This window comes from Mustela erminea, chromosome 1 (assembly GCF_009829155.1).
Source record: "Mustela erminea isolate mMusErm1 chromosome 1, mMusErm1.Pri, whole genome shotgun sequence".
NCBI lineage: Eukaryota > Metazoa > Chordata > Mammalia > Carnivora > Mustelidae > Mustela > Mustela erminea.
In genome coordinates this window covers 28,418,484-28,445,535 of record NC_045614.1, presented here as the reverse complement: position 1 = coordinate 28,445,535, position 27,052 = coordinate 28,418,484, and the positions used below count along the sequence as shown (strand labels likewise).

Below are 27,052 nucleotides of genomic sequence, written 5' to 3'. Positions count from 1 at the left end.
GTTCATTTTTAAATTAAAATTAATTAAAATTAAATGCAATTAAAATCCAGTCCTTCAGTCCCACCAGCCACATTTCAACTGCTTAGTAACCACACGGGGCTCGTGACTACTATATTAGTGTAGGATACAGAACTTTTCCCTCATTATGAAAGTCCCACTGGACAGCATTATAGGCATTGACTTATATTAGGTAAATTACTATCGATATAAGAATATCAAAACATTAAAAATCCATAATAATCCCTCTCATTGGAATTCTTTTTTTTTTTTTTCATTTTTCATAGATTAAGCTGGATCAGATGAGATTCTAAGAGAGTATTTTTTTTTCAAGGAGAAGCTTGGCTTTTTTGTTTTGTTTTTTCTCCATATGGAAACATTGATAATGATGGAACCTCTCTGGCTTAGTATTTGAGGTTGCAGTCTCCGGGAAAAACATTCTGTTATCAATAAGAAATTTGGGACACTATTTTAGCAAAATGTGGCAATTCATATAATTTCTACTTTTTGGTAGCAAAGATGCTGGTGATGATGGTGATATTGGTAATGAGAAGTATTGGAGTCAATATTTGATTTCCCATACCAGAAGATTATCAGGTAGCAAAGATATGTGTTTTCAATATCTGGGCATATAAGGAAATGGGAGTGAGTTTTAAGATCCTGCAGGAGGAATAACATGTAAATATAAACTTAGTAAGAAATTGCCAGAACATCTGTTTCTTCAATATTTTTTCTTTTCTTAGCCTGCTTAAATATTTTTTCAGTTATACACAAAATAAAATTAAAATACATAGAAATATTGGGTTTAAGTTGGTATTTTCATAGATTCTTCTGAGCTTGTTGGGTCTTTTCATTTAAACATTAGGCAAATGGTATCATGTGTTTGGCTGCCTAAACCCAACATCGGAAGTGAGAGCCTAGAAAAAAGTTACAAATCCTGATTGTGCTTCAATAGTTTGAATGTCTTCAGTGCTCTTGGTTTTTTTTTTTTTTTTTTTCCCTTATTGTGAGTTTTTTTTATTATTGATAATTGTGTTTTAAAAAATTGATATAGTTCAAACTGGAGTGAAAGACGCTAACTATAGTCAGTTAACCTATCCCTAGCACCTGCTTCCAGCGGTGCTAGTAATGATGGGGGAGAAAAACAGAGAGAGATATGAGGTAAGGGAGGTGGGTAGGTGAGTGGACTTTGAAAACAGAGTGATGAAGTTTCATATGTGGCATAGGAAAGTTCTAGGTTCCTCACGATAAGAACCCTCATATCAGTGAACAATATTCAAACCCTATTCCACATTGTGGTTTCAAGGAGGGGCGTGCTATCGAGAAGGAAGCCTTAAAGGAAGTTACTTCTATTAATTTTTTAAGCAACCATTTGCTTAGTAGCATTCACTTTATGGCATGAAATATGCTATTAAAAATCCCTTACTGAGGCGCCTGGGTGACTCAGTGGGTTAAGCCTCTGCCATCAACTCAGGTCATGATCCCGAGGTCCTGGGATCGGGCCCTGTGTTGGGCTTTTCGCTCAGTGGGGAGCCTGCTTCTCCCTCTCTCTCTGCCTGCCTCTCTGCCTACTTGTGATCTCTGTCAAATAAATAAATAAAATCTTAAAAAAAAAATCCCTTAAAAAAACAAACAAAAAAACCCTTGTAACACACCAAATGAAGTAGGTATAAATAGTAGCCTAGCATTAACAAAGACACTAGGCTAAGAAATTTGAGAAAGAAAGAATAGCTTAGGAGTTTGTGGTTTGAAACACTATATGTGTGATATGTGTGAAAATGTCTCCTCTGCTACTGCTTTAAAGATGTCACAACCTTCCTTGTCATTGGCAGTTGACTTGATAAGAAGAGTTTAAGAAGCTGGAAAGAACAAACTTTGTCCCTTTACAGACTTTGGAGATTTTAGTGATAAATGCTGAGCTATATTTGCATACAAATCACTCTCTTGAAAAAGCCTGCTTTCTTGACATTTCTTGCTGAATTTTTTTTAATTTATTTGTTTTTAATGAATTGCCTCTTTGTTTTTAGAGGCTGCCTGATTAACTTACTCTATTCTGGAAGCTACCAGAGTGACATTAAAATGTCTTTTGCTTCCTATTTTGGAAACATTTAGAAATCATTTGCTTCTTAGAGTTTTCACGTTTTTTTTTTTTCTAGTAGGATTTTCTGCATTTTTATTGTTGTAAATGATTTAGCCTATTCTTTAATTTTGAATGGATCACACAATCATCTTTATGTGTCCAGCTGTCTTTTGTTGAAAGAGACACATCTTAAACTGTTCACTGCTGAATCAGATTAAAATGATTTTAGTGTTATGCCATGTAGAAAGAAATCTTTAGTTTGTCTTTTGTGGAGGGTTCATCCTTGTTCATCCTTCTGAACATTGCTCAGACACAAAATTAACTTTTTTTCACATTTCAGGAGCGGGTCTGACATGGGAAACAAAGGCAGAAAAAAAATTAAATTTCCTTCCTACCTATAGCCTGCTGACAAGTCCTTGAACAGGCAGAGTGACATTCCTCTAGACACCCAGCTGCCTCGGTGTTAATACTTTGCTAAAGGCAAAAGACAGTCTTTGCCCGACCTCCAGGATCCTGCAAGTCTACTTAAACATATAAAAATTTCTTTGGAAACCTCTTTATCTCCCCCTCTCCCCAAGATACATGTTGGCAATCATCCCCCAAGAGTATGACCTACCGATATACATCTGAAGGGTCTAATAACTACAGTTTTATTGGACAGTAATAAATGACCTTTTCCCAACAATAGCTAGCCCTCTCAAGGTCCTGGAAACCTTGCTTCCAAATTCCTTAGAGACTTATACTCTCCCTAACTCCCTTCCAATCTGAAAGCATATAATGGGCCACATTATATGACCTGGTGCTGGTCTTTCTGCCCATGGATCCCATCCCCATGCTTTAATAAAACAACCTTTTTGCACCAAAGATGTCTCAAGAATTTTCTCTTGGGCATCAGCTTCAAACCCTAACATCTTCCCTACATCAAGTCTATTAGATTCTAAGTTAAAATGGATAGAAATGTGAGTCTGTTTTTAATCATTCTCTTGGGAACTAATTTCTTGGGCATCAGCTTCAAACCCTAACATCTTTCCTACATCAAATCTATTAGATTCTAAGCTACAATGGATAGAAGTGTGAGTCTGTTTTTAATCATTCTCCTGGGAACTAATTCCAAATAATTTTTCTAATTCAAATCAGTGATTCTTATCTTAGTTGTAGTCAGGAGGCTAAGAATTTTTTTGCAAGTTCAAGACCACAGGAGAACAGTGCACACACACACGCACACACACACACTCATATCCATCCCATCTTGCCAGCACTTTCAGGAGATTCATAGGAGCCCTGGGGTCCATCTACACCCCCAGGTTTGTTGGTTTTGGGAAATCTGTGAATTCAAGAAGGAAAGGTCTCTAAATAGTGAACCACATGACACTGCCTCCCCACCCAGCTAACCACCTTCTCTCCTAAATTACACCACTCTCCCCACCCATCTCCTCAGGCCAGAACCCTGGAGTCTTCTTGGACTCCCCTTCTGCTTCTTCCCCACCCCCCATCAGTCAGTGCTGTTGCTCTTGCCTCAGAAATATGTCTCAAATTTTCTGTATCTACACTGTCACCACCATAGTTTGGGCTTAGTTGGAATCTCTTAGCTAGTCTCTGGTAAAGCCATCCCCAGCAGTCTTCTGTTTTTATCCTTGCATTAATTGAATCCCTTTTTTTTTTTTTTTTTCTCTACAGCATTTACAGTGCTCTTTCTAAAAGAGAACTCAGATTCTGTTATAAATCTCTGTTACGCACTGCCTGAGATGCCTCAGAGGCTTCCCCATGCACGTAGAATTAGTCCAGCCTGCTCCCCCACCCCCAAAGCTGTGGAGGGCCAGTGCTCCTTCCTCGTGCTCCGGGTCAGCAGGCCAAGCTCACTCCCAGGTAGCAGTGTTGGTTTGGAATATCCTTTCCCTTTTACCATTGCATCTTGGCTTTCTTATGTCCACCCTTGTCTCTTTCACAATAGAGGACATTTTTATCTGTTTCCTGCCTTTTCACCCTCTACAATGTACACTTCTGGATGGGAAGGAGCATGGTACACATGGCTAGTACCTGCTCTGTCCTAAGCATCCTACACAATACCTACCATGTAGGAAGCTTTTTATTTTTTTTTTAAGTTTTTAATCTTAATTCTGGTGTTTTAATTCCAGTGTAAGAGTATTAACTCTCTTAATTATTCTCTAAGTTAATAATTCTTAATGAATAAATGAAAAACATACAACGCCCTAAAAAGTGTTTTGTTTCTACCTGTTCCTCCAAAATTTGGCTTTATGGCCTTCCTTCAGTAATTCACAGAGAAATTCATTCATTAAACACAGTACACCTTTCAACATGAAATATTCTCACATCTCTTTTGGGACTGAATTTGTTTACTTATTTATTTTGGTTGGGGGTGGTTAAGTCACATTCTGAGAATGTCCAATTAACATACTTAAGGCTCTCTGTTTTTGAAATAAGGAATTTTTCTATCAACATTTGTATCTGTCACCAAGAAAGACCTCTTCCTTTTTTTTAAAAGAACATAGAACAATGTTATTCTCAGATCTTTCCAAGCTCCAATGAGTTAATGGTCTACAAGTTTCTCATTTAAAATGCAGGCACTGCCTTTGATGTGCAAAGGGAAGGGTATCTTATATTTAGTTTTTCTATGCCTTTAGCTGGGTCTCTCTTTGATTAAGAATTCAGAATTAAGCATTTTTTTTTTAAGTAGTAAGTGCATTTCCCTTAATTATTTTCATGTATGTTAGTCGAGTCTGGTCTTGTTCAATGGTCTCAGAAACAATTTCTGAAACATTTTGAAGACACTTACGTGAAAGAATTGTTTCGCAGATTAAGCAACGAGTGAGCGTGCATGTCATTTTCTCTTCCACTAAATATTTCTTGACTGCCTATTCTGCACTATTCACACTGTGTGTGGCACCAGGAAATGCCATGTGAGCCTGTCTACTCGGGAATATTTCCTGTCTTCTAAGAATGCTTTCCCTGCAGAATATTCCCTTTTTTGTCTTACTCGCTCTGGAGAAGAGGCAGAAAATGGAGGCAGAGAAGTCTCCCATTTCCTATTTCTTTTCTCCTGTTAAAGAGTCTCTTCTGTTCTATATTTATATTTTGGTTGCTCTCTCTTCCTTAGTGTTCGAACTATGATGTGTGGCTTGCTTCATGGGCTTGTCCAACTGTACTGGAGATCTGATGGAAACTGGACTTTTCAGTGGCTCTTGAGTGGCATTAGCAAATCAGAAGTGGAATCCATGCTTTTCAGGACCTAGTGGTGCTTGTGTTGGAAGGAACCTCACTGTAAGGGAGTTTGGGTCCCAGTCTGTAGAAGCAGACACTCCAGACGTTCTGTCCTCATTCACATGCTGGTAGAATAGAAGCATACGTGGTCAAATGCTATGGAATTACTTACCTTGCCTTTGGCTTTCCAGCAGATCTCCAATGAATTACAGACCTTTAGCATTACTTCCTGATCTGTACTGGAATTAAAAAAAAACAAAACAAAAGAAACCCCAAAACACAACTTTTTGTAGAGTTTTTGAAGTGATCTCATAGCAGAGTATATCTGAAGTTTAAAAAAATTCTCATTGGAGATGATCCTTAAATATTTCCTTCAGTTGACAAGTGTACTTAATTCTTCTTCTTTGCAATATCCTTCCAGCTGTTAATGCCTGAGACCATTTTTATGTCATTCTCATTTTGGGGTGTTCCCACTCCCATGTTGGCACATTATGGAGGATACTTTTGAGTGACAGTAACTCTTTTTTTTTTTTTTTAAGATTTTGTTTATTTATTTGACACAGAGAGAGAGAGAGATCACAAGTAGGCAGAGAGAGAAGGGGAAGCAGGCTCCCCACCCGAGCTTTGATCCCAGGACCCCGGGATCATGACCTGAGCCGAAGGCAGAAGCTTATCCCACTGAGCCACGCAGGTGCCCAGACAGTAACTCTTTTTTAATACTCTCCTAACTAGAATTATTTAAATCCCATAGTCCTTAATGTATCTCCAGGACAATATCAATAAGACCAGATTTTCATCACTGTTACTCAGAGACATTGCATTACCTAGAAATGACTTCCATATCATTGAGAAAGGGGAAATGTGAGCCCTGGGGGGAAATTCTGTATTGCTTTCTCATCGAAGAATGGCAGATACACGTGCACGTGGATATTCCTCCTTCCCTCATGGTAAACTAACAAATCCCTCCATTCTTCCCTTCTGATTCTTATCAACGTTTCAGAATCCTCTTCGAAATACTGCTTGAAGCAGCTGCTACAGGTTAGTTGGGAGTTAGCAAAAGAGATGAAACCTGTTTGACAGACTTGTTCTAGTCCCTGAGAACAGGTGATGAGCAGAGCCCCCTGCTGACCTGCGATGCCAGTCTAGTTTGATAGCACAACTGATGTTTCCGGTTGCCATGGAGAAGGAGAGAGAGCTTTGGGGTCTCACATTGCAATTCAGGGCTCTCGTCCATAAACGACGTGTATCACTTCTGCTCCCAATTCCCTGGCTAGAATTCATCTTCAGCATCATCTAACCACAAGGATCTGGGAAGTATAATCCTACCTTGTGCCTGGATATGGCAAGAACCTAAAATAGTTGGTGAACAGCCCTAATGACCTTTCTATCCCATTAGATGTATTTTAATGCTCACCTTCTCAACGTATTTCATTTAGCAGAATGTCGTCTTGCTTTGCCCATATGAATTAACAGGATATTTATTTTTTGTTTGAAAAATAGCCGTCTTTTGGAGGCACCTCTATATTGAGATAAATGATGCTCAGGATTCCCAAAGAACATCCCCTAGAACATTTGTCCTATGCAGTGTCCTGCAAAGTAATAATAATAATAATAGTAATAGTACTAGTTTTATTGTTAAGCAAATATGAGAAATGCTGCACAGCATCTCTGGTTTTTGAGAACTCAGAATGCACGTTAGCATATTAAATATCCTGATGAGTACAGTCTTAAAGAAACTTGTTTCACTTCATTTCATCTGGTGCTTTTTAATCCTCACGAAGCATCCATGTTTTTGCTCCTGTCTAATGTGTGATAACATCTCACAAAAGCAGGGTTCTGGTGAACTGCTGTAGTGAACACCACAGTAGGCACATGGAGACTTCCACGACGTTGGCGGCATTGAAATAGCCTAGATGATTTCACCACAGGGCCTGAGCCAAGATTTTCACTTATAATTGTGTCGCCTTGGGTATGTGGTTTCACGTCATTGGCCAGACCTTCTGAATGGGAAAAAATGGGGGTGATATTACTTGCCTCAAAGGGTCACTGATTATCACTGGCACATAGTAGGCCGCAAACAAATGTTACATGCTCTTTCCTTCCCCTGCTAACATTATTCACTTGTCCCCACATGTTTAATTTAATGCAGGTAAGCTTTTCCCATTCTGATTCTCTTAGGCTAATCAATACAAGATTCCTTTGCTTTGAAGAATACACAGAATAATGTGTAAAATTTAAACCCAAGAATCTGTACCGTAGTTCTTTCAGGCCGCACGCTCCCCTTTGATTTTACTTTATTTGAAGGCCACCTAGTCACTTCTCCCTACAAATGTGATTCTCACCTCTGAGTGTCCATAGTGGTATAGGAGCTCGGAGCGTGGCTCAGGGCAGGTGTGCCTAGTCAAGGATACCTGCCTTCCCTACCCTCAGATGATTGAGGACTCACTGTCCCTGTATGTCTCCAGGACAAAACATGAGTGTTCTCATGGATGCTTAGGAGATACTTGCCCTGACATCCGGGAATGAGCAGAGTCCTATCATTATCTTAATCACACTGTCCTGGAGTTTATTATATTCTGGAAATCAAACTTGCTTAAAATTAAATTCATGCCATTTATGTGTATGGTTGATGACTGTCCCACGATGTCATCATTGAGTTACGGTGGTGGGTATGTTGATATCCAGTGAAGAAAGATGGGGCCCGAATGGACAAGTTGCTTCTTCAGAGTGGTATTCCTTAATTTGGGGAGGGGGTTAATATTTCTACCTTACTGATAAGAAAATTCACGGAAGTGCTTGCACTGTGAATAGTAGATTACTTTTAGAGATGCCACTGACTTTGAGTCAAAGCTCTGTAACTGTGCTATTTAAATGAAATAAATTGAATCTCCTCTTAAAAAAATGCCTTACCGTCCATCCTGTTGTTTTTGAAGTGACATTATGAATTATTTTAAACATTTGCAAGGGCTAGGATTATTTGTTAGAGCAAATAGCTTATTACACAGGGTCTCTAGAAGTCTGCAGTATGAAGTGGAAAATTCCTTGCTTGTCACTGAATGACATACTAAGCTGTCATAAGATGAATACACACTACTTTTTTATTAGTTTTGAAGAATGACTAATTCTTCGTCATATTATTGGATACTGACTTCCTCCATATTCATATATGCACATGCTAATCAGCCTCATCAGAATCAATGATATTTTGATGGTTTGATTTATTTTAGTGACTTTTATATTCTGAATCCCTAGAATAGATCAGATATGGAAAAATAAATGGGAGCAAGTCTGAACAACTCTGAGAATAATATTCTGCTGTCTTCTTTAATTAATCATCTGAATCAGTACATTTCCATTTCTCTGTCACGACTCTGTATTTAAATATTTCTTACTTGTCATGGAAATGTACATAAAATTATTTTTTAGATCATCAATTATTATCCACGATGAGCAAATTTTAAACTTACCCCATTTATTTTGAATAAAAATGTAGCAACATGGTGAACATTTGAGGTAGTTGGGCTGATTCTTGCTTTTGCAACCTTTCACTTTGTTCTTGACTCCGCCAGGGCCTTTGCAGTTGTTTGTGTGGTTCTCAAGGCAGGAGAGGAGGCCAGAGAAATTACCCCTGGGTCTCATGGTACACGCCCACTCTGATTGGTGACAGCTGCTTCAAGGGCAGGATTGAGAAGGAATCTGAGTCTCTGTGGTTCAGGGACAGGGTTACGGAGCTGATTATTGATGTCTCCTAGAGGGTTAGCGCTGGAACATTGTGGCAGAGGCTCAGTGTTTTGTGGTCTTGTATGTAATGGAAGGAGCTTTGGTTTGGGAAGGGAGACAGCTGAGTTTCAGTTCCATTTGTGAACCTGTGTGACTTTGTGGCACATCAGTTAAACACTCTATTCCCCCATTTTTCCCCCATCCAACAAGGAAGATATTGATGTTATAATAGTTGAAGGATGATGTTTAAGGCCTGTCCCAGCTCCAAACATGCTGTGGCTATAGATAGTCAACAGGTGTCTTAAGATATCTTGGCATCTGGTCATTTTTATCAGATTCCCAGTACTTATTTTCACAGTTACTACCTGTGATCCATTGTTATGGTGATGACCCCCAATGGACATGACTGCCCCTGTCCCTACCTCTTTTTGGTGTGGTCTTTCCCCTCCTGTCAGGAGATGAAATTTATTTCTCTACCTTCAACCTGGGCTGGGCTGTCATTTCCTTTGACCAGTAGAATATGGGAGAACTTAAGCCTTCAGAGGCATTCAGAGTTTCTGCCTCTGGATTGGGATGAAAGTGCACATGGAGCGAGTGCCCAGTAGATCCAGCTGAGCCCAGCCTCAGCCCTTCCTGCCAACTCAAAGCAGTCGCCTGTGTGAGACCGGCACAAAAACCACCCACAGAATCAGGACAAGAAAACAAAGTAGTGCTTTTTTAGGCCACTGTGTTTGTGTTTGTTGTCATAATGGAGTAGTAGACAGCTGATAGAGAAGTTGGAAGTCAGTCACTAGCTCTCCTGTGACTGGAAGGTTCTAACAGTTGGTGCTGGCTCTCAGGTGTGGTACCTTAGTTCTCCTCCATGTGGTTCTCATTCCCCAGTAGGCCACCTGGGCTTTTCATGGCATTTTGGTCTCAGTGTTCCAAAAGGACAAAAAGCAGAAGTTGTTGACTGTTCAGGGCTGACCCCACAAAGTCACACAGTGAAGCTTCTACCACATTTCACTCATCAAAGCAAGTCCTAAGTCCAGCCCAAATTCAAGGGGAGAGGAAACAGACTTCCACTTTTGATGAGAAGAGAAACAAAGTCACTTTGCAAAGGGGCAGGTGGGAGGGACTTTTGTGGTAGTATTTGTAAATCATCTACCACACCAACTTCAAATGGAAGCAAGATTCCATTTGATTTCTTTCTTCCATTGTGTGTATTCGGGTTAGTTGTGTGCCACCCAGGGCTCAGCACAAGGTCTGGCGTGTTGTGTCATCATCTCTTCCATGTGGCAAAAACACCCTAAGTGTTTACACCCAAAGGACAGAGACAAGCATTTCTGGTCTGGTAGTGAGTGAAGACGAAGAAGGAAAGGAAAGGCATTACCAAGTTTCTGGTGGTCCTTGGTCATACAAATAATAGTGTGAGAGAGTCAGTGATTCTCAATCACTGTCCAACAGGCCGCCAGATTTTTCAGTGTATCTGTCAGCCTAACCCACCGATTTTGACTGTTGGAGCTAAGCTTCCTTCAGAATCTGCCAGCCCAGGGGAGCCAAAGGTACCCTGAAGTAAGCCAACCTCAAAAATCGAAAAGGGCCAGGTAGTAGCTATATTTGTGGGTGAGCATATTATATGTATACACTTGTGGAATCACTATGTCATACACCTGAAACTAACGTGATATGAATCAACTGTACTCAGTAAAAATGAATGAAGGAAGAAAGGACAGGATGGAGGGAGGGAAGGGTCAAAATGGAGGCTCCACATCCTTCCATGCTTCCTCCTGGTGAACCCCTGGTGCAAGGAAGTTCTCTTATTCTTGATGTCCTTACTCACAGTTCTCTGTTAGGATAAGGGCATCCTTAACAACTTCCCTTGCCCAGCACTGAGGCTTCCTCCCATGATGGGATTATGTATTTCCACTGCTTTCTTCATTCAAGGCTAGGCGTCTCTCAGCATTTAGCAGTTTTGCACAGTATCTTAGTGTTTTGTAATACCCATGACTGTCTTCCACAAACAGACCCTGGGAATTCAGGGCACACTTCTAATAAGAGGGTGGGCAGAGACTGAGTCCTAATAGTACAAAAAGTGCAACATCACAGCGTTGTGGTTAATAACATGGATCTTGGAATTGCATGGCTTGGGTAGAATTCTAGTTTTAGTCTCATGTTGAGTGTCTTGCACAAGTTTCTCTTTTTCTATTAGCTATAATTTCTTCATTTGCAAGATAGGAATTATAACAGTACTTTATGGGTTTGTTGGAAAGATTAAGTAAATGGAGAGTACACTCTAAATGAAACAGAGATTGTGTCAAAGAAGGAATGTCTGACAACTTTCTTTAAAGCTAACCACATGTTGCTAGGCCATTTTCAAGGACAGATCTTGGCCTAAATTTGGAGAAATAGTTTCTGATTTTAGAAAATTGAAATGCAAGACCATGCTGAAAAGTTTATCTCACACCCCTAGGCAGAGTTAGATTCTGCCTCCTCTGAGCTCCCACAACATTCTGTACTGATTTCTATCAATAGTCTTCATCTCTCTGTGTTGTGATGATCTGTTTAGACTGTATGACAGTTTGGGACATCAGAGTGTGAGCCCTTTAAGGTCAGTTACTCAGCTGTATTCATCTTGGAGCCCAAAACTCTAGCAGAAACCCTGGACTGAGAGGAGGCTGTAGTGGTGGGATAGATGGATGAGTGGGTTGCCAGCCGACCCACTGGTTGAATTACTCCCCCATTTGTAAAATTCACTTGAAATCTCATCTGCTCTAGGAAGTTGTCTTTGATATTCCTCTGCTATGAGGAGTCTCTTTGTGGACCACAGGAACTAAACCCTTAACTATTCCCTTCTCTTCTTAAGAAAAAATAAATAAAAAATAAAAAATATTACTACCGAATGGACTTGTCTCCTTTAGATTAGAGAGAGAGAGAGACCAGATCCTATTTGATACTCTCTTTCACAGGTTCTCACCCATGATGGGTCCTGAATAAACATATATTAAATTCAATTCTGTAGATTAACTTCTTTAAGGGTTATCAGGCATGTTGGCTAAAAAGTTTCTTCAGAGGTATTAATCACAGCAAAGAGGATACAAAAGAAGGTGTGTTGTAATAGCCAATGTATAATGTGGGATTTGCCCATTAACGATGCCTAGGAATCTCTAAATTAAATTATACTACATCTGTGATATTACCTTAAAACTACTGGCATATACAAAGTTGCAGTAGGATTATAAGAGCTGTCTGCTTTTTCAAAATTAATTTGGTTTCCCTGAGTTGTTTGTCTATGGGAATCATGTAGCGCGTGATACCCACCATCTTTAAGCAATATGGTGTTTTCTTCCAAGGCTTATGCACTTATTTTGAGAAAACGCCTTTATTTTCAGTTGAATTTGTGAATAACATACTGTTCTGGTGCTCTCATGTGTTTGTAGATCATATGCTTCATTCTTCCAATTAAAGATGGCAGAAACTCCTTTAGTTGCATTGGGGAGCAACACTTAGGATTTACCTACATGATATCATCACTGTAACACATTTTCTGACTGGGATTAGTCTTTAAACGCATCAAAAGTGCTGTATAGTTCATGAAATTTCTCTATCGTGTTCAGGTGTTTTCCTTAGAAACTGACAATTTTTAAGATACCAAAATGATGTTTGTCCAATATTCTATCTAAATAACACTGTAGTCCTCACCTCGGGAAAAGAATGGAGCCCCCACATAGTTCTAGCTTCCTTTAGTTACCTCTTGCTGATGTGATTCCTCTAAACCAAGGGTTGACATTATAAGATCCATGGCCAAATATGGCTCCCCCCCCCTTTTTAAATAAAAGTTGACTAGGACATAGCCATGCCTACTGTTGTTTGTCTTGTCTAGAGCTGCTTAGGCATACATCCCACCAAACTTTGAATTTGACCATCTGACGTGTTGCAGAAAATGTTTGCTGACCTGCTTTAAATCCTTTATGAACCTGCTTATATTTTTGGGAAACACAGAGTACTTTATCAATCTTGGAGGTCACCTGTGGTTGCCCTGGAACCCTTGCCTCACTATGGTTCCCAGGTTGGGCTACATTGGGTGCTTCCCTCTGCCTCTTTATCTTCAAATTCTCCATCTGTACCTCCCATGATACTATAGTTACCTGGTCCAGTGCCTGTCTCCTGGACTGGAAGGACAGGAGCAACTTCCTGTTCTCCGTTGCTCTTCCCAGAGCCTGGCACAGCCTCCACACTTACCTGGTGCCCCCTGTTCACTGAGTGAACAAATGAATTGCAATCCTATTCAAACTATAAAGCAGCATTTTGGTAGGTTTAGTTTACCAGAGACTCTGAATAATTGAGAAACCACTTCTTTCTATAGTTTTTAATACATACATAAAAAGGATTTTTCACAAGGATTTTTACCCTCATCATTATATATCCTTTGTGCTCATGTAAAAATTCATTTACGTGAAAAACAAGTTTACGTTTTTCCAGCTCACATCTGACGTTGGTTCCAATTATGTTACATGTTAGGAATAGATCTGTTTGAATTTAAAAAAAAAAATCTTGCAGACCATCCCAACCTTGAGGAGATGGCTGGAAATAAATGGGTGTTGTCTCCATTTTGTCAGGGTCTTCATGCTCAGAGGTAGCTGATAAGAAGGTCTGGTTCATAATGTATTCCCTCATTGCAGCAAAGCTTATTAAGTCTGGTGTTCCGGGCAGGGGTGAGCCAGTGGTAAACAAAGCAGTCTTCACTCTTGTGCAGCTGACATTCTCATTCAGGTAGGTAGTAGCCAACCCAGAAAACTGCCAGCTGGTGGCAAGGCCCCTGGCAGGATGGAAATCGGGTGACAGAAGAGAGAGTCACTGGGTAGCTGTTGAAACTCGTGGTCCTGGAATGCTCCTTGGAGGGGAGCCCTGGAATTAGAATCAGAATGATAAGAAAGAAGCAGCCAGGCGAAGATCATGGGGAATTGAATTGTAGGCAGAACAAACAGCTGGGACGAAGGCTCCCCCCATCTGGGAAGGAGTTGAATGTGTTAGATGAACAGAAGAAAGGCAGATGTGGCAGATGTATAGTGCAGAGCAGAGCAGTGGGGGAAGAAAAGCAGCAGGAAGTAGGGTAGGCACAGTGGGGACGTAGCCTGGGTTTGGGGTTAGGGCATAGGCTCTTTTCTGCTCTGGTTTCAGAGGAACTAAGGGATGGTGGTTGGTCCTGACTTCCTGATGCTATTTAGTACCGAGAATGGTCTGGGGAATCTGCTGTTGGTCAGGTCAATGACTCACACAGTAGCCAGGAGCTCCAGAGCCCCACCCACCCTGTGTAAATCCAGACCCATCTACCTCCCTGTGGACTCCTCTGAAGCCTACCTGTGTGTCCACTGCCGGGTCAAGATGCCTATTTGTCCGTCCGCTGGGTCCCAATAGCACAAAGACAATGATTACCTACATGAACACCTGCCCGAGTAAGCACCTTTAAAACTGAACCCTGTTTCATCCTGTCATTCACACGGAGACATTGTTTGTTGCAGGCAGATAAGAAGCTTTCTTAATAAAGGATTAGATTTCAGGAAATATACATGTCAGGGCAACATGACCTAAATGGGCTGGTGAAAAATATTCACCTAAAAGAGAATGCGTTTAGCCTGTTCAGCTGCTTTTTGACATGTTGTTATTAGTGTTATTAACCTTCAATTAAAATAATAAATGTATATCACGTAGACAACCCTGCCCTTGTGTGTACACGGGATGAAACAGCTGACAGATTCAACCATTTTAATTCACTTCCGTAAATGTTTTGATTCATTAAACATTGGGTCAAGCCAATCCTTAGCATCAGACAAGAAGAATGAACTGATAATAAAACATCTTTATGTCATTGGGACGAAAAAAAATTTTCAGACGTCATTGATATTACTGAAGTTACATCAGGTACAAAGAATTTCAGATTCAGTCCCATAATTCTTACAGTGAGCCGTTGTTTAAATAAAATGGCCTTCCTTCCCCACCTGGTCGCCGTGTTTAGACACAGCTCACCACGGCAATTGTGGGTACTGTTGGAAGCCTGCAAAGTTGTCATGTTGCTGTGGTTTGGTGAAGTCCGGCCCTAAGGGAGGGTCTGGGGAGGAGGAAGGAGAAGGGGGTGCTGGGAGGAGGATGATGGGAAAAGGTCTCTTTTAACAAAGAAAAGGCAACTCAGTGGGAGTGGAGGCTGGCAATCTGCTAAAAGGAAATGAAAGGAAATTCTTCATTTCTAAACGGTTCATTGACCCATGATAATAAAGCAGCCCTGCCAAAGAAGGATAATTATCTTTTTAAGTATCTGATGCCCTGTGGGTGAAGTCTTCCCTTCTCCTCTCTTGAAAAATGAACTCAGATTAAACAAATGCCCCTTTTCCTAGTTTACCGTTGACATGAATTTCCTGATTATGAGCAAAATTAATCAGTTTTTCCTCTCTCCGCCCACCTCCCCCTTCTCATATGGAAATCAGGCCCACCCAGCTGAGCTCAGTGCATCTTCCTTTGGGCTCTGAATCCTACCAGTATGATGGGCCACAGTGCTTGATATTCTGGTGGGACTCGCAGTCCTAGAATTGGGGTTTTATTATGCCCCTTAGCTGCTTAGCGTCAGGCAAAGCACACTCTTATAAAACAACAAGAAACAGGAAAAAAAGAGAGAAACAGAAAAGAGCATTAGAACACTTTTTTTCCTCTGCGGGCACCTGAAAACTAAACAAAAATTAATATGTCTGTCTGTGTATGTGTGTGTGTGTGAATCACACACACACACATACACACACACACACACATATGCCTGATTGTATGCATGTAGCCACACGTACGTGAGGAGTTCAAATACAAAGACAACTGAAATGTTATTGATGCTGTAACATTGAATACTGAGTTGCCACCAACGTGTGATCAAACTCATCTTATTTTTCTTTAGATCTTGTTTGTTCAGGCCAGTAGCATAACTATGGTGACTTGTCTTAAGATGGGTTTGTTGGCCTAAGTAAAAAAAAAAAACACAAAACAAAAAACCCTGTTTTCTTAAGTCAATGGTTTACCTTTAGCTGGCTTTCTGAATTCTTAATAATCAACTTGAGGAACACTTGTCATAAATTGCTTAACCACGTGGCACATCTCTTATCAGAAATGAAGGGCATGGCACATTTTCAGAATGTCGACACTCCTTTTAAACATAAATAAAACATCTCCTATAGTATTTTTATTACATTTTTCTCTAAAGAGATATTGAAATTAAAATTTTAATCATGGATATTCTGCTTGCTTTTCCAACCCAGTGCCTTTAGCTGCTGAAGAAGACAGAGCTTTCGAATTGGGGTCAGGAGATAATGGTCCAGAATAGATTTTGCCTCTTGGCATAATTATTTCAGCCAGCACTTGAGTCTCTCTGAACATTAATGTCCCTTTCCCTTAAAAGAATTTCTTCAGTGCGCCATCCAAGTATAATTAACCATGTTTATAAGCTCTTTTTGAACTTCTTGGAGTTTGGTGGTTGATAAATATTTGTTCTTTTATTCCTTAGTCTTTGAGAGTTCAGGCCCTGGGCCAAGGGGATTCAGTACTAGGGGTATAAATTTCTTGGTAAAAATACTACCCAAAGCAAGCGAAGTGTGCCTTAACAGAACTCACCACAGATGTCCTCGTGTGTCCCCTTCGGCCGGTGGAGCGTTTCCGAGACCTGCGTCCCGATGAGGTGGCGGATTTGTTTCAGGCGACCCAGAGGGTCGGGATGGTGGTGGAGAAGCATTTCCAGGGGACTTCTCTCACATTTTCCATTCAGGTGAGTGTACAGATAGCTCAGAAGTTATTTTTCTTCCTTTTCACCCCCTAACATTGGGCTCTCTCTCTTTTAAGTGGCATCTCTCTGGTAAGGTGAGTTGTTCATGTCTTATACAGTAGCAGAAAAAGGTGTATCTAATCCAGGACCACCCTACTGTCCCACGGGCCCCAAGGTGGACTGTAGACTGTCAGCTGAGACACTGTCTACCGCGGTGTTTACGAAGCAGGTGGGAATAATAAACATGTGATTTCATGGGCAATAAGACATTCCAGATCTATTCCCAGAACTGGGGCTGGACAAGTCATTTTTACTGCATGGTAAATACGTCTTGAGCACCGCATGGACCTAGCCCTCTTCTACTTTAGGAGAGTAGAAACTGCCCTCAGAGGGTTCCTTTTCTCTTTCACTCAAACCCCAGTGATCGATTATGTATTGGTATGAAGCTGGACTGATTGGATATTCTGTGTGGCCTGCTTCCCAGGAAGAAAATGAGACCCCCTCCGCCCCCAGCTCACTGGAGATTTTTAGGGAGAGGTTGAACAAAGTGTGAGAGAAGGAGGTCGTGGTGAGTCATCAGTTGTGGAAATTGAGTAAATCTATAGAACATATCTTATGCCCCTTCAGATTCCCCATGGGAAGAGTGGGGGGTATCAATACCTAATTATTAAAGTCCTTAACAGCCTTGAAATTGGATGTCTCTGCAGGGACCCTTTGGAAAGAATTGGCTTCTTCCGTCCTGTGATACCTTTCCCTAGGTGCTTTCGCTATGCAGAATACTTGCCATCCTCCTCCTCCCCCTCTCATCTCCCCACCACAGACATTCAAAGACAACAGATAAAGAAGGCCACTATTTTCAGGTTATGAAAGGCTTGGACTAAAACTGCTGTTAAACACTTTTTAGGGGTGCCTGGGTGGCTCAATGGGTTAAAGCCTCTGCCTTGGTCTCAGATCATGATCTCAGGGTCCTGGGATGGAGCCCCGGCATCGGCATTGGGCTCTCTGCTCAGCAGGGAGCCTGCTTCCCCCTCTCTCTGCCTTCCTCTCTGCCTACTTGTGATCTCTGTCTATCAAGTAAATAAATAAAATCTTTTAAAAAACCAACCAAACAAACAAAAACACTTCTTTTTTTTTAATTTTTTCAATTTATTTTCAGAAAAACAGTATTCATTATTTTTTCACCACACCCAGTGCTCCATGCAATCCGTGCCCTCTATAACACCCACCACCTGGTACCCCAACTTCCCACCGCCCCACAAAAACACTTCTTAAAATTTTTTTTGCTGCCCTGTCTGAGAGTAAACTTCCCTTTAAAGTGTGTGTGTGTGTGTTGTATGTCAAACCATTTGAGAAACTTCATGCAGGTAATTAATCTCAGGGTGGGTTTATCAAGCTTATGCAACAAATCATGTTTCCAGAGAGACCAAATGGAAGGCAAGTGGCTGAAGACATCTGTCAGTGTTAAATGAAATGCTAGAAGAAAATTCACATTCACTGGAAATAGCCAAGGCTAGTTATCTAACATGATTTACTAGAAAGTGAATCCCATAAACATAGGAACTGACTTGTGCATAACACTTGGGGTACTTTCATATATGCCATGTTTTCAAACCTTTTAAAGCTTTAAACCACACTAGGATATTTATTCCACAACAGTGTGACCCTCCCTTTCCATGGATACATATATAGACAAAGGAAACCAGAGTTTTACAAAATAGCATTTACCCTTTCAGTGCACTCTAATCGTTTTTGTTGTATTATCTGATTTGTTTTTAGTGCTGATCACAACCCATTAAGCTGACTTCATGACCCACTAATGGGCCATGACTTCAAGTTTGAAAACCACTGATGCAGAGTTCTACTTCATCTTGGCCACAGCAGGGCAAACATGCTTACCCATTAGTCTGGGTTGCAGAGGTAGAAAGACTTGCTAAAAGTTGCAGGGTTCTATTTTAGTTTTACAGTTTTTGACTATTGGCATTGCTTGGTATCTCAAACCCGCTAAACACTTGCTTTTGCTTTGTGTTATGATGATGACTGGGCAAGTTAGCTTATTTTCAGCTAAACCAATAGTTTTGTTGGGTTTTAAAAAGCTGAGAGGAGGAACCAGGATGGGAAAAAGGCCCAGCAACAATGAATGCTCCCCTATCCCCCAACCTAAGCTCAGGACAGCCAGAGAAGGCCCATTCTTGGGTGATCTTCTCATATAAGACAACCCATTTCCTGCTTAATGGATTATGTTTACAGCAGGGTTTTTTGTTTGTTTGTTTTGTTTTTGGGTTTTTGGGGGGTTTTTTTGAGTAGAGAACTCTAGTAATCAGACATTAATTAAACTACATCTGATTTAAAGATAACCAAAAGGTGTGATAATTTACCTCCCCAAACATTTCCAACCTTCCTTTAATGCAATTAAAACCATAGCCAAGAGCAAAGAGCATGGAAAGTGGCAAGAGGGTTGGCTCACTGGATAATTTATATCATTTTTATACATAACTTCTCACTTACTCTCAGTCGGAAATGGAGAACTGTCTGGTCCCACACATTTGAGGTGAATGGTCCCCATGAGAATACTATAAATTAACACACAATGAAATTGGTTCTAAATTATTAACGGGAGATAGTTCTGAATAAGCAGGAGATACCATCTATCTAGTATCACTCTGTTATTTATCTATTTTTTTTCCCTTCTTCCAGGATGGGCCTGAAGCTGGACAGACTGTGAAGGTGAGTGCTTATTACGTGCATACAAATTAATAAGGGGCAATTATGAGAACTAATAAAAATCACACTGAGCCATTTGCAGCACATTGCTGGTTCATTATGTTATCTTCGAGGTCAGAGAGACCCTCAGTGTTAGAGCCATAAATCCTGACATTATAAACTATGCCAAGCAATATGTTTCCCATTAGTTTACAAGACATTTACCTTTTGTAGTAAAGTTAGTATTGCGGAAATGCTAAAACAGAAGCTAAATCAAGAAGTCCAAAAACAGAGACTGAAGTCAAGGGAGTTCGGGTGAGGTCATGTGCAGGATACAAGTGAACCCTGTGTGGACTGGCAGGTCCCATATGAAGCTGGGATGTCTGTGTTCGTCACACACCCTCTTTCTGCCTTGTTGCTCTTGAGCACCGGGCGACACGAGGTGCAAGCCCCCACTTCTCCTTTGCTCCGTGCCCTGCTTCTCTTTCTTCTCTTTCTCTCCACCCACATACCTATAATTTTCCTCCCTTTGTACCTCATACCCAGGTTCTGACCTAGTGGAGTCATTGGAGCTCAAAGATGGGTTTTTAACTGTGCTGAAAGAGGAAAGGAGGATTTATTAGGATACTCTCTGCTTCCCAAATAAAATAAAATAAAATAAAATAAAATAAAAGAATAAAATCTTGGCTGATTCTGAAGCTGGGTTTCAGCCGCCTTTATACAAATGCAAATTCCTCTGCAGTTAGGTCCTACACCTAAACCATAGAAAACGCTATTTTTTTTTTTCCAGTGCTAGAAATCAGAAGGAAGTCAAACCAGGGTGCTAATGTGATACTTTGCAAATTACGGTTTTAGGACTTCGAGACTGGCTGTGAATGGCTAAGGAAACACTTGGCTCCAAACAGTCCCCCCCAAAAATAGTCTTTTGTGGGGCACCTGGGTGGCTCAGTGGGTTGTCTCTGCCTTCGGTTCAGGTCATGATCTCAGGGTCCTGGGATTGAGCCCCGCATCAGGCTCTCTGCTCAGCAGGGAGCCTGCTTCCCCCTCTCTCTGCCTGCCTGTCTACTTGCGATAGCTGTCTGTCAAATAAATAAATAAAATCTTTTTAAAAAATAGTCTTTTTTGATATTAGTTTCCATATGGTTTTAATGTTTAACAGAGCTACTATGGGACTTTTAAAATAGAATCTCTGGGAAGTACTTCAGAGGAACAAATGCCCTATAGAGACTGCCATCAAATTCTTTGTGATAATAAGGAGCTAGCCTCCTGATTACTCCAGACATATGATGTCATAGGGACAGAGGGGATGCAAAGCTTCCCTCCAACCCACTGTCTACCCTCCATGCCAGGCTTCCAAACATGCAGCCACTAAAAAGAATATAATATGTGTAGCTTCTTTTTGAACTTGTTTCTTGAAATACAAAACACAGTGTTTAAACCTGGTTGCTAGTTTTTTAAAAACTCCGTATGCTGGGCGTTTTGGGTAGTTCAGTCAGTTAAGAGTCTGCCTTTGGCTCAGGTCGTGATCTCGGGGTCTTAGGATCAAGTCCTACGTCCGGCTCTGTGCTCAGCAGGGAGTCTGCTTCTCCCTCTCCCTCCTCCCTACTCATGTTCCCTCTCAAAAATAAATAAATAAAACCTTAAAAAAACAAACAAACCCTCCATAGGTAGATGTAGATTCCAACAACACTAGAATTAGTTAGATGCTGTGCGCACTATCTAGTTTGACAGAATTCTTTCAGTGGTTGGAAGTCCAGCTCTAGAAGCATAGCTAATAATGTGGGAGAATGCACAGACTGATATGATGTACATATTAAACATCTCATAAAATTTATATGAATATATATATGTAATATCTCAGAATTTCACTTGGAAATTCTGAAGGGGCCATTAAAATTACGTCCTATACAAGCAGGCATCGGATAGAGACAAAAAGTCAGTGAGTGTTTGCCAGGGGCTGGAGGAAGGAAGGTGTGGGGAGTGACAGCTCAGGAGTCCGGGTCTCTTTTTTAAGTTGACAAAAATGTTGTGGAATTCGATAGTGGTGATGTTCTTGCAGTGTAGCGAATATTCTACAACCCAGTGTATCGTCATTTTTAACATGGATGATTTTATCGTATTTGAACTCTAACTCAATTAAAAAGAAAAATAAAACACAGTTAAAAAACAACAACAACAACAACAACCCAAAACCAACAAATGCCACGTCTAGCAGGGCTGGGCCCCAAGGCCATAGACTCACTGACTCTAATCGTGACTACCTTTTTGGTGTCCCAGTTATCTAACCAAAAATGTTAATGGTTTTGTTAGCTTCAGTAGCGTAACCCCTGGCCTATAGGGCTCATACATGAAGTGTTGAACGTGATTATTATCCTCACCACTGTTATTACTCAACATAAGGTGGTGGTGGTAGTGTTTTTAACAATTCTACATTTTTGAATTAGTAGATTGTATTGCTTTGGACATCTCTCACCTGTTTCCAGCCCAGTCACAGAATTCCCCCATGCTGCGTGGGGGTGCCTCTTACATCCTTTGTGGAATATAAAATGGCTAAAAGGTCACAACCACATACATGCCGATGAAACCCCGACCGGCGTATGACAGTTTGGAAAACTGTCCTTTTCGACAAAGTCCACATCTGCGAAGTTGTCTATGTTTTTCCAAGTGCATGCCTTATATTGCCTGCATTAACATTAATTTTGGTGTTAGTTAAAAAATAATAATAATAAGTTGACCCTATCAGTTCTCATTCTAAATCTTTGTGTTTGGGGCTTGGGAATCTTCCTCCTGAACCAGCATGTCTTTTCAGAGCATGGCTGTTTATCAGCCTTGTTATTTTTTTTTTTTAAAGATTTTTTCTTTCTTTTTATCTGACAGAGATCACAAGTAGGCAGAGAGGCAGGCAGAGAGAGAGGAGGAAGCAGGCTCCCTGCAGAGCAGAGAGCCCGATGTGGGGCTCGATCCCAGGAAGGGATCATGACCTGAGCCGAAGGCAGAGGCTTAACCCACTGAGCCACCCAGGTGCCCCAATCAGCCTTGTTATTTTATGGTGATAAAATAGTCGCTGGTAAGGGCCACATCTCCCTGACATGTGGAAGCCAGCCTTCCAGGAGTCGGCCCCTCTAGGGAGAAGGGCAACCCCTTCAGTCTTCAGTTGTCAGCTTCTGAGCCCGCAGTTCAAGATGGAGCATTTCGTATTTTGAAATGCACCCAGATGCGCCTTTCAAGGTAGCACTTGACAGCCTGCCAGGGGAGCACACGGTGGCGACTGTGGGCTTCATCTCTGCCTCTGCCTCTGACTCTTGATATGCTGCTCGATGCCTGGGTTCGGAACCATTTGTGTCTCGGGTGGTGAGAACAGTAAGCCCAGTAATGATCTCTTCCCCTGGAGCCACCGTTGTTACTGTTAGTGAAGGTGTACTCCTACGTGAGACTTTTAAACGTGGTGCCACTGTAAGGTTTTTTGTTTTTGGTTTTTTTTTTTAAAGATTTTATTTGTTTATTTGACAGACAGAGATCACAAGTAGACAGAGAGGCAGGCAGAGAGAGGGGGAAGCAGGCTCCCTGCTGAGCAGAGAGCCCAATGCGGGACTCAATCCCAGGACCCTGAGATCATGACCTGAGCCGGAGGCAGCAGCCCAACCCACTGAGCCACCCAGGCGCCCCTGTAAGGTTTTTGTTTGTTTGTTTCAGGGACTTTCGATGCTGCTTTGCAAAGAGCAAGGGTGGCCTCATGTACTTAGTAAGTAATTCATAGCAGGAAAGGGAATGGGGAAGTAAAAAAAGTGACCTCTTATTTTGCAGTTCATTATTCAGTCTCCTTTTGAATTTAAAAGTAATAAAGCCCTGGTATCTATCTACCTGGTGATCGTTGCAACTGTCTGGGCATCCTGCAGGCTTGAGAAATAATCTCTTTTTTCTGGCTTTAGGCATGTCCCATAATATACATCGGCATATCACCGTACGTACATTATAGCCATATGCCACTCTTATATTAACCTTTTCTGACTCCCATCCCCCATCTGTAGTGGTTCTGCAGAAGCCTTTACTCCCTATCCTGTTCCCTTATTTGATTTCTTTCAAGGCATTCCTTACTGGGTTTTTTTGTTTGTTTGTTTGTTTGTTTTGTTTTTTATTTGTGTGGCTATTCTTGGATCTGTACCTATATTTCCATAGCTCCTCAAAAATGGTAGCCTTTGAGGACCTGCATCTTGTCATTGTGGACTATGGCCCTTTTGGGTGGTATGGGGGCAAGAGAATGGGACTTTGATACAGCAAACCTCTGCTTGTCAGTTTCTAACTTGAATTAACATGGAGCAGTAATAAGTACTTGCATTTCAGTGTGCAGTCAGGGGTCTGGGTTTCTTGGGATTTCTCTCAAGAATCCCCTTTAGTTCAGGCATCACTGACAAAGACCCAGAATTTCCACTAATCAGGTCCCCAAATCATATTCCAAAATGTAATTTCAGCTAGCCAAACCATTAGAGGCAGTGTTCTACCCTTTAAAAGGGATGTTCCTTAGTACGTTTAATGTGAGCTATCTTTTAGAGTCATGACTATGTGCGTCTTTGGGTGGGAGGGTGTTTTAGGTATATTAAAGTGAGAAATTTATGGCGGGCAGGTAATCTAGAATCTCATAAGAACTATTTATGGAATATGCTTGCTTACCCTTTTCTGTGTTTATGCACTTGAGTCCCCTACTTAGATATTTAATTTTCTAATATTAAGGCAGTGGGAAGTTTCTTAATAACTATTGGTTTATTAATAGTTACTTTTCAGATTGCTAAAGAAACAAGAAGAAAAGGAATTCTTTAGAAAAATGTGATTTAAAAATTAAAACCAAAGGCATCAGGGTGGCTTAGTTGGTTAAGTGTCTGCCTTTGGTTCAGGTCATGTTCCCAGGATCCTGGGATTGAGCCCAGCATCAGGGAGCCTGTTTCTCCCTCTCCCGTTGCTGTTCCCCCTGCTTATGCTCTCTCTCTCTGTCAGATAAATAAATAAAATCTTTTAAAAAATTATAAAAATAAAAATTAAAACCAAAACAAAAGCAACTCTTCCATTTACTGAGAGGTCTCTACAGTCCTAGAGAAGATTTTCTAGTGAAAATTTGGTAATCTTTTCAATTAATGAGCAAAGAGTACATTTTAGCTTTTTGTGAAGTCCAGTAGTTAATACACTTTGGTGTCAGTCAGAGGTTCCATAGGAATATTAGCTCTGCTATTTTACTGTGTGACTTTGGGCAGGACTCTTAACCTCTCTGGACATCTATGCCTTCATTTTTCAAATGGAGGGAATTGTCTATTGTACAGAGTGATGTGAGGAGAAACCAACATGAATAAATAGCCCAGCCCACCACATACTGCCCCTGGGACCTTGTGTATGACTCTTACTATTAACCTTACCCTCAGTTTTCTCATCTGGAAAATAGGCAAAAACTGGACATAAAGAGAATATACTTGGCATTGAGATTATCTGTGGCTCTGATAAGTTCACAACTACACTCTGAATTCTGACACTGTTAACTTTTGCCATTTTGCTTAAATTCTTGAGAAACTTTCTTCTGATCATATGACTTGTGTTTTTGAATATCAACTTTGAATTTATTATAAAAGTGACCAGTTGAATATTCAGAACCTACCTTATTAAATGGGAAAAAAAAAATCTTTACCCTGATATTTTTTTAGCCTCTGCTGTAGCCCTCAGTAATAGGTAACTCATGGTTCTAAACCAACAGTATACTTCAGTTACTTGATGTAGGTTTTCACAAAGCAGAAATCTGCCTGCCCCCTTATGCTGATTCAGTAGGTCTGGCATGGGACCTAGGACTCTCTGCATTTTAACAGACACTGTAAGTGATTCCCAGGCACACCTTGTCTAGTGCATAGCATCGAAATGATGAGAAGATAGAGAGGAATCTCCATATAACTCCTTGCTTTCAAGACAAATGAGTTCCTTTTTTTTTTTTTAAGATTTTATTTATTTATTTGAGAGAGAGAAAACACAAGTGGGGTAAGGGTCAGAGGGAGAAGCAGACTCCCTGCTGAGCAGTGAGCCCGATGTGGGACTCTATCCTGAGAGTCGAGGATCATGACCTGAGCCAAAGGCGGACAGGTAACAATTGAGCCACCCAGGCACCCCATCACCCCAAATGAATTCCTAAAATTTGGTGCACACAGAATGGAGAAACAGATACCTTGAGAATGAAAATGATTTTATGTGACTGTTATTTTTTATTTTCATCTGTAAAGAAATTTCACGAAAGCTGTAATTTGCCAGAGAACTTTAATCCTCTGATTCAAGCCGTGACAAAAAGTGCCTCTCTTGTGTTTATATCTCATGCCTGAATTCCTGCCAGAAGAATTAGTATTTTAAGGACATAGTAGCTTTTATCTTGTGGAACTGCCTGAGAATTTATATCTCTTCTCTCACAGTGAATCCAGTTTGCCTGAGTTTGGTAACCCCAAACCGATTTTGGTGCTCAGAGGATGGGTTTAGGTGTACATGTGGGAACAGATACCTCCAAACTCGCCCCTCCCTTCTGGCATGTATGTGTGTCTGACTCTCCTTCCCCTTCTGGTGATCAGGGGACACAACCTCAGGTGCCTGGCTCTCCAGGCAGGAGAAAGGAACCATGACCCTGCCTGTCTCCTGTTGGAAACTTGCTCTCTCCTATTAAACCTCCAGCCTTCTTCTAAGTAGGTTATCAAATCATTGTGTTTTTCCATTTCTAAAGAGTTGATTTTGATTTGCATGATGTCATGCCAAGCCCTGAAAGAAAAATTACCCAAGCCCCGTGGTGTTTTCTGGTTACTCTTTATTTATTTATTTTTCTCTGTTCTTTCACTGCCACACGCAGCTCCGGTAGATGGGATGGGGGATGCTGGAAATGGAGTGAGGACGGAGGGCAAGTGTCGTCAGGATTCCACCTACTGACAAAGAGGAGGACTCTGGAACCAGATGGCCTGGTTTCAGTTACAGAGCTGTCCCTTAGCAGTCAGTCCTACGACCCAGCGGAAGTCAACCTCTCTTAGCCCCACCATTCATTTATAGACTGTTAAAGTGAGAGCCTCAGTGATACCCTACTTCCTAGGGGTGTTGTGGAGCCCAAAGGGATTAATGCATGTAAATGCCTTTAAAACAGCCCTTGGCAGGCAGTCCATCTGAATAAGTGTTTGCTTTAGTTTTATAATTTTCACTTAATCCTCCAAACCCATAACAGTGGGCATTGGTATCTTACAGTTGAGGAAACCACTGTGTATGGAGGTAGAGTAACGTATCAAACCACATGTGGCTGGCTGATGGTAGAGCAGAGATTCCAACCTAGGCCTGTCTGAGAGCCCTTCTCCATTGTATCATGTGGCCAGCTGGTCCTAGAAAACACGTTGCCCCCAGTAAGCATAGGGGAAGATGCTCAAGGAGAGACTTTATAAATATTTTGTCACCCTCAACACAGATTAATCTGTATTATTTTGCTTTGCTTAGGATAACATTGCCTTCTCCCTAAAAAAATACCCAGAGGAGTCTGTCTAACTTTATTATACAGGTGAAGGTTAACTCAACTA

The 27,052-nt window shown here is 41.0% G+C and overlaps 1 protein-coding gene across 8 annotated transcripts in view; it reads left to right on the top strand.

Annotated features, from left to right (window-relative positions):
* Nucleotides 1-27,052, top strand: part of FHIT (fragile histidine triad diadenosine triphosphatase) — a 1,423,921-nt gene that overhangs the window by 1,126,111 nt on the left and 270,758 nt on the right. For all 8 annotated transcript variants that reach the window (XM_032359195.1, XM_032359190.1, XM_032359186.1 and 5 more), the window contains 2 exons: nucleotides 16,648-16,793; nucleotides 19,485-19,514. In XM_032359195.1, the coding sequence (XP_032215086.1) occupies nucleotides 16,648-16,793; nucleotides 19,485-19,514 (176 nt within the window). The remainder of the gene's footprint in view (nucleotides 1-16,647; nucleotides 16,794-19,484; nucleotides 19,515-27,052) is intronic.